The sequence below is a fragment of the Sinocyclocheilus anshuiensis genome, unplaced genomic scaffold (genome assembly GCF_001515605.1).
Source record: "Sinocyclocheilus anshuiensis isolate Anshui unplaced genomic scaffold, SAMN03320099.WGS_v1.1 scaffold14, whole genome shotgun sequence".
In the NCBI taxonomy this organism is placed as follows: domain Eukaryota; kingdom Metazoa; phylum Chordata; class Actinopteri; order Cypriniformes; family Cyprinidae; genus Sinocyclocheilus; species Sinocyclocheilus anshuiensis.
The window spans coordinates 198,223-206,989 of record NW_015544139.1 but is presented as its reverse complement, the minus strand read 5'-3'; the positions used below and the strand labels follow the sequence as shown (position 1 = coordinate 206,989).

Sequence of the window (8,767 nt, the reverse complement as noted above, 5' to 3'; positions counted from 1 at the left end):
ATATATACACATATACACACACACACACATATATACACATATACACACACACACATATATACCCACACACATGTATATACATATATACACACACATATATATACATATATACACACACATATATATACACATATATACACATATATATACATACATACATACATACATACACACAGGGTGTGATTTGTAGGAGGGGATGGGGGGGATTTCCCTCTTCTGGTCTATGAATCCCTGCCCCTGCTGAATTATTTTTATCCCCGGATAAAAAAAATTCCCCTGGGTGATGCTACAACACCAACCACCAAAAGAGCATATAAAATGCAAGTAAAAAAACTGCACCATGACAATACAAACAACAATAAAATCAGAAATGGACTTCAACTGTCAGCGCTCCCGCTTAATAGAGACCGTGTGTTCACACGCCTCAATCAATGCAGGGCTTTTCAGAAAGTCAGTCTATTTCAGACTGAGTGACAGTTTGAGATTAATACACAATGTTTTTTGCTCAAAATTCAATCTACTGTGACCTAATGCAGATAATGTATATAATAAACCGACACATAAATGTATTATGAGACAGAACGTAGAAGTTTACCGTCACCATAATGTGGGAATTATGATCACGCAATATTGACTGATGGAGTGGCAGAGAATCGTCTTTCTGCGAGTCATTAAGTAATTCTGGTTCTGTAGTCTGTTTAAAGAAATGTGAGGTAATCGTGTGAATACATAATGTGCGCACTTTTGAAGTAAAAGTTTGTATGTTGTGTAGCGAAGCACTGATCAAAATTAAATGGAAGCAAACGAATATGTACAGGTTTGTGTCTCGTTATCCTATTCAAAATAGAATATCATTAACTCCCGACTGATTTTGCATTCCTGGCAGAAATAAGAACTATTAGTGTCATTGTAACCAAGTGTTATCATAAATAGTGGTCAGATATCGAAGCCATCTAATCTCAAGGTTAAATCATATTTATTGTAAAAATGTTTGTTACTGCTGCCCAAAAAAATTTTATATAGATTATATATATTTTATATATCTATAGCTCCACTGTGATTTGTGATATATTTTCAAGGAAAATAAAAATCAAAACGTCAAAACATCCCCCCCTCTGGCTTGTTCACAAATTGTATGTATGTATGTATGTATTCATGTATGCATGTATGCATGTATGTATGCATGTGTTCTAGTTGGCAGGGTTAAAATGCCCATCGTTGAAGAAACACCCAGTTATTTGTGCACACTGCCTCAGACTCAGTAATTATTTGCTTCTATGGCAACACTTACAACATCAAAATAGACCTATGATGACCTTGAAATATTAAGAAAAGTGCACCAGGTAGCATCAGCTACAGTAAAAATGGCATATGAAACACAAATGTGTTCCTCCTTACTACTTATAACTGTTGAGGCTGTGGCCATTTTGACTCTTTATATATTACGTCACAAGACTGAGGTTTCATAATTGTGAGTTTCCAACTAACTAGTAGCTATATATATATGTGTGTGTGTGTGTATGTGTGCATGTATGTAATAGTTGCTTAAAAAAAAAAACACCTCAAACTTTCAAATTGTACAGTATATTATTTTCTCACCCTGCCCTAATGACAGCATGTGTGTGTGTGTGTATTTTAGGCCTGGACTGCTCAATAACTGTACCAGCAAATGTTTCCTTCTGGACACGTGAGGAATACAACGGGCATGGCTTGGTGCGGGCGTCCCATAAGGCTGTGGTTCATGAAGACGTGATGTGGGTGATAGGTGGACATATGTTTAACTACACACACTACCAGATGGTGACTGCGTGAGTACACACACACATACTTAACCAAAACGCACTGGAGCATAATAACATTACAGGCTCACAGCTTTACTTTCTCCTTTACTCTTTTTGTCTATTCCTCAGGTTCAACATCTCCTCTCAAAGCTGGATGTCTTTAAACCGGTCCGTCAACTCTGTAACTGGACGCTACGGTCATTCTCTCTCCCTGCATGAGGTTTGTCAATCGATGACAGGTTGTTTAATAGTGTTCATCAACTCAAATGTCTTTATTACAGTCTGATGTATTTATTCCCTACATACACTGAACTGAGACCTGTTTCTCTAAAACTTGTGATTTCATAAGTAATTTGTCTTTGTGTGCATGCGTACAGGATAAAATCTATATGTACGGTGGGAAGATTGACTCCACAGGAAACGTGACATCAGAACTCTGGGTGTTCCACACATGGAACCAGTCGTGGGTTCTGCTGAATCCACGTGCTAAAGAACAGTATGCCGTCGTGGGCCATTCTGCACACACTGTCCAGCTCCATCCCGACAGATCAGAGCCCGTCATACTGGTCATCTTCGGACACTGCCCTCTTTACGGATACATCAGCCAAGTGCAGCAGTACAACATTGGTGAGTAGCGCACAGTAGTGTCAAATGCTCAACAGCTGGCCGATACCTTGAATATTATCGCCATAATTTTACTGACGTTATAATATTAGGGAATAGTGTGAATATTGCAATAACATTAAAAGTTTAACTTAGTTAAACCAATTTCACCCTTATGAAATATGACAGCGTCAAAGGGATTGTTTGGCTGCTTTCAAAAATTGACAGCTGTATTTAAATGTGGGATTGAATCTGAAAATGTGATGATTGACAGTGATAACAAACCATAGCTACAGATGGGACAAAAAAATATCATACTGTATATCAAAATAAATATTTGATTTAATTACTCTTCTCCGGTCATATACATGGCTGCTACACCACATGTTTTTCTTTTCAGCATCTTGCGTCATGCACAATATGTTATTTTTAAATGTCATTTTTAAAAACAAAAAAAGCATCTTTTAAAAGCAGGCCTCAGGACACCTGTGTACTGTTCCATTCAGCCTAGCTGTTTGAAAGGAAGAATTCATCCTATGTGAAAGCACCCTAATCCTTTTCAGAATATTGAGTGCCATCACTGACTGAAAGTCACAGTGAACAGTTGTGACCCAGTTTCTGTCTGATGAATCAGACCTCTAGGTACCGCAGAGACTTGTCATTCATCACAAAATTAAAATGAGGCCCTTTTTGATATTAGTTTTCAATTGTGTAAAATGTTTTGCAGTTGGAAAAAAAAAAGTGCAGTTGTTTTCATGATTGATTGTTGCTGTCATTTGTGATGGAGAGAGAGAGGAGACTGGGGCTGGTTTTCACTTTGATTTCTGGATGCCAGTGTGGTTTGAAATCAGCATACAAAACCCCTGCTAGGGAAAACAAGCATTTACTCAATTAGACTCTTGTCTCAAAACCTTAATGTAGTTCTTCCTCATGTGGCAATTATCCCTGTTCTGGTCTGTTTGCAGGAATTGTTTACTCTACTGCCCTCTAGCGTTGTAATGGAAGAGCAAAATCAAAAATATGTGTAACTATTTTTTTTTTTAGAAGGACTAGTTGTGTTTCTTTCTTCACTATCTCTCATCCTGTACTTTTCACTCTTCCCTTTGCAGTAAAGAACACATGGAGTGTTTTAGAGACTCGTGGGGCGCTGGTTCAGGGTGGCTATGGGCACAGCAGTGTGTATGATCCTCAAACCCGCTCCATCTACATCCATGGAGGCTATAAAGCTTTCAGTGCCAATAAATACGGCCTGGCCGGGGACTTGTACCGCTATGATGTGGACAAGAGAATGTGGTGCGTTGAGCAGCATTACACAATTTAATTTAATACTGATTACTTTTTGACTTCATAATTTTAAGGCTAGGCTTAAAATGGAGAGCCTGCTTAGTTAGCTTTTTTTAATCCAATATTGTGTAAAAAAAAAAAAAACACTACAACAGTAGTACTTGTTATGCTAGCATGCTGCTATGAACATAGTCTTTTTTTGCTTTCTCTGGGTTTCCTGCTAATGATGTCTCTGATTAATCTGTAGGTTGATTCTGAGGGACAGTGGTTTTTTCCGTTACCTCCACACGGCGGTGATTGTTGGCGGGAACATGTTGGTGTTTGGAGGGAACACGCACAACGACACCTCAATGAGCCATGGGGCGAAATGCTTCTCCTCAGACTTCATAACATACAGCATAGGTGAGTACCAGACACCGTCTTTGTCACCTGAATGTTCAAACCACATGTACTCCGTACATCTGTGTATGACTGGGCGGCCTAACTATATATACAATAATGTGACTTATCCATTCAAAATTAGGAGGTTGTACTCTCGAGTCTTATTTTTTGAAGATAATGTGACTGTAAAGACCTATTCACAGCAACACATTTGTTTGTCCGATTTTCGCATGCGATTTGTCTGTTCAGATTATTGTGTAAAAAAAACACAAAAAAACCCAGCAGGTGAGTTCAATAAAAAAAATGCAGATTCAATTTCTTACAATAGATGGCGCTTATAGAAAAGCAGAAACAGCCATTCAGATTTTGTATTTCCAGCACCAATTATAAGAGTGCAGAGACCAGAGAGCCAATTCTGGATTTTACCTCTGCCTAGGTAAAATCCAGATCAGCTGCTGGTACATAAAATTTGCTGCCGCTCATGAATAATCTATAATGCTAAACAATAGTGAAGAGCAATTAATTATATGGCCCAACGTCTTAGCATGAACAGGCCTTTTAAACCTATTCGTTTGTAATACTTTTTTATTGCTTCCAACAAGTTTTTAAAATCGGACGTAAAGAATGTAATTCACTTTCCAGCAAAATAACTGTATTGAATGGTTATGTAGTGAGATTTTTCTTAAACTGTCATTCGCCTACCTTTAAGAACATTTTACATTCTAATTCGCTCACTTACTGCATCCTCTCTCGTATGGCATCATATGTATATAATATCTGTCTTTCACAATATTGAACAGCAGAAGAGACACTCACACAGAAACCATAATTGAATTTCTGTGCGTGTAGCAGCAAGCCATTAGAGACCGAAATACACTCATCAGGGGGGCTTCTTGCAGAAGGATGCGTGATCTTGAAGCCATTATTTTATGAGTGACACATTTGAGTTTTGTAATCTCCAGGGATTGGAGACATGCCTGTCTGGTGCTATTATCTCGCTTTTAATTTAGATAATGAGGGATGCTATGAGTATGATGTCAGAATAGATGCACTACGAGCACTTGAATACGGCGGCTCTTGAATGTGAGAATATGATGCATGGGTTGAAATTCCGAGCGGCTTTGAGGAGTTTGTATTGCCTGTATAATACACAGGAAGCTGCAAACTTATCAGAAGTGTCTGCGTTTGCTTATTCATCATTATAATTTCTTCCTCTTGTTCTTCCCTTGCCAACTTCTCTTTTGAGTTTCAGGCTAGCACTGTGGTAATCTGTAATTAAGTAGAGGCCTTTCTCGACCCTGAGGGTAATTGCTCTGTCCTTACGAGCTGAACTCAATTATACTGGCCCACACCAGGATGCTGATTTCGATTGGTCAGAAAGTTTGCCAGCAGGGGGCAGTGACTTGTCACACATACTGTACTGCACTAATAGCTATAATTTCTCTTCATGCTTCTCTTACTCCTGTTAGATTAGCCACTAACTCCTTCTATTTAACATCTAAAGAAAGAGATGATTCAATATTAAAGGAATAGTTCACCCAAAAATGAAAATTTGATGTTTATCTACTTACCCCCAGGGCATCCAAGATGTAGGTGACTTTTTCTTCAGTAGAACACATATGATGATTTTTAACTCCAGCCGTTGCAGTCTATCAGTCGTATAATGCATGGCAATGGTAACAAAATCTATGAGAGTAAAAAAAAAAACATGCACAGACAAATCCAAATTAAACCCTGTGGCTCGTGACGACACATTGATGTCCTAAGACACGAAACGATCGGTTTGTGCCAGAAACCGAACAGTATTTATATAATTTTTTACCTCATAGTAGTGTATTAGAGGTAAAATATGATATACAGTGGGTACGGAAAGTATTCAGACCCCCTTAAATTTTTCACTCTTTGTTATATTGCAGCCATTTGCTAAAATCATTTAAGTTAATTTTTTTTCCTCATTAATGTACACACAGCACCCCATATTGACAGAAAAACACAGAATCGTTGACATTTTTGCAGATTTATTAAAAAAGAAAAACTGAAATATCACATGGTCCTAAGTATTCAGACCCTTTGCTCAGTATTTAGTAGAAGCACCCTTTTGATCTAATACAGCCATGAGTCTTTTTGGGAAAGATGCAACAAGTTTTTCACACCTGGATTTGGGGATCCTCTGCCATTCCTCCTTGCAGATCCTCTCCAGTTCTGTCAGGTTGGATGGTAAACGTTGGTGGACAGCCATTTTTAGGTCTCTCCAGAGATGCTCAATTGGGTTTAAGTCAGGGCTCTGGCTGGGCCATTCAAGAACAGTCACAGAGTTGTCGTGAAGCCACTCCTTCGTTATTTTAGCTCTGTGCTTAGGGTCATTGTCCTGTTGGAAGGTAAACCTTCCACCCAGTCTGAGGTTCTGAATGCTCTAGACTGGGTTTTCATTAAGGCTATCTCTGTATTTTGCTGCACTGAGCGTTTCTTCTACTCTAACGAGTCCCTCAGTCCCTGCTGCTGAAAAATAGCCCCACAGCATGAGGCTGCTACCAGCACACTTTACTTTGAGTGTCACAGCAAAGGGTCTGAATACTTAGGACCATGTGATATTTCAGTTTTTCTTTTTTAATAAATCTGCAAAAATGTCAACAATTCTGTGTTTTTCTGTCAATATGGGGTGCTGTGTGTACATTAATGAGGAAAAAAAATTAACTTAAATGATTTTAGCAAATGGCTGCAATATAACACAGAGTGAAAAATTTAAGGGGGTCTGAATACTTTCCGTACCCAATGTAAATACTGTTCGTTTCTGGCACAAACGATCGTTTCATGTCTTAGGACATCAATGTGTCGTCACGAGCCGCAGGGTTTATTTTGGATTTGTCTGTGCATGTTTTTTTTACTCTCATAGATTTTGTTACCATTGCCGTGCATTATACGACTGATAGACTGCAACGGTTAAAGTTAAAAATCATCATATGTGTTCTATTGAAGAAACAAAGTCACCTACATCTTGGATGCCCTGGGGGTAAGCAGATAAACGTCAAATTTTTGGGTGAACTATCCCTTTAAGGGTCAGCTCAGAAAATGCAAACAGCTCATCTTGCAAACCATGGCGAGAAAGATGCAGGGAACTGGGAACATTCTGTTTTATCCCATATTGCGTAGTATTACAATGTTATTTCGTTTTAGAGTACAAGTAAAGGTGCCTTATAGGCCCTGCACTTCTGCACAGGTCATCAATTTATGTGAAGGTTGGACTTACGGATATTAATTGGGTAATGTGAGTGGAGATTACTGAGCAACGATTAGTCTTCATTCATTAATATTCATGAGCTCTTCTCTGTAGTAATGTCTCTAAAACGTATTCGGGCAGCACTGGCTGAGATTCACTTTGTCTACCATTTTCTCTTTTCTAGCTTGTGATGAGTGGATTGTACTGCCCCATCCAGATCTTCACCATGACGTCAACCGTTTTGGCCACTCAGCTGTGTATCACAATGGGTAATCTCAATAATTTATATGTGCTCAGTATGTGAAAATATTCAGTCCCACTTATAGTACAGGATATCACATAACTAAAGAAACCATCATCTACCTAGAAACCAAACCAACTCCGATGCTAATAATTTGCACTGAATAATTCATTAAAGTGATTTAACAAAATAAGAGCATCATATTTTTGCTTTCAAACACTCCGGCAAACTTGCCATATAAACTGTAAACAGGCTGTTTGATTTGTTACAAACGGAGTCAAAATGATTTCCTGTTGTATTGAGTCCTGAATGTTCCTTTTTAAAAGTGTTTCTATTTCTGTGATATTTGAATATGAAGTCTATATTTAAATCTGCCTGTAATCTCCTTCCATACGGATTAGTCAAAAGCAGAATCATTATCCATAAATAACATGTCTCATTAGTGCTTCACATTGCCAGCTGAACAAACATGAGTCTTCTAACCGCACTTATCCACACAGTCACACACTCTCACAGAAGACTGTCTAGAAGACTCTTGTGAGATTTTGATGTGAGCTCACTGTGATCTGTATTCTTACCTATAATTCCCAGCGTCATTGTCAGTGCCGATATGACCACTGAGTGACCCCTCTGTGGGGAGCTGTGGCACAACACTTCTTTTGCTGTTTGACTTGTCAGTCTCACACGCTTTATTCATCATGCCTCCCAACTTCCTTTTCATGTTCTTCCTCATTCACACTGCCCTCTTCCTCCTCACCCTTCATACCTCTCCCCTCCCATCTCTCGTTCCTTCAGAGATACTCGAGGTTAATCTCCGTCTCTTTCTGTGCGTGTGTGTCAGGGTGATGCACGTGTATGGAGGCTTTAACAGCCTGATGCTCAGCGATGTGCTGAGGTTCACCCCTGCGAGCTGCGCTGCTTTCCCGGAGCAGCTGGAGTGTGTGACGGCTGTGCCCGGCGTGAAGTGTGTGTGGAACTCCACTACCTCCACCTGTATGTCCTGGGACGCAGCGGCACCCCATGACACAGAGAGCTTGAGAAACACCTGCAGTCCCAGAGGGGGTAAGTGACGGGAACAAAGAGGACGTCTGCTTTCTGTGTCTCATTTGAACTATTCAGACAGGATTAGATTTTAAAACAGTTTAAAAAAGTTCAAATTATTACCATGCATGGGGACTTCTGTCATTTTATTTGGCAATACAGATAGGATATTGTCTGGATTTTGCTGATTTTATATATTTTTATTAAAGAAATTAGTAC

General features: G+C 39.1%; 1 protein-coding gene across 1 annotated transcript in view; it reads left to right on the top strand.

Moving 5' to 3' along the window:
- Positions 1–8,767, top strand: part of LOC107695011 (attractin-like) — a 61,996-nt gene that overhangs the window by 20,822 nt on the left and 32,407 nt on the right. The window contains exons 7-13 of the mRNA XM_016494772.1: positions 1,640–1,808; positions 1,911–2,001; positions 2,159–2,408; positions 3,494–3,677; positions 3,916–4,070; positions 7,451–7,535; positions 8,349–8,569. Of these exons, the coding sequence (XP_016350258.1) occupies positions 1,640–1,808; positions 1,911–2,001; positions 2,159–2,408; positions 3,494–3,677; positions 3,916–4,070; positions 7,451–7,535; positions 8,349–8,569 (1,155 nt within the window). The remainder of the gene's footprint in view (positions 1–1,639; positions 1,809–1,910; positions 2,002–2,158; positions 2,409–3,493; positions 3,678–3,915; positions 4,071–7,450; positions 7,536–8,348; positions 8,570–8,767) is intronic.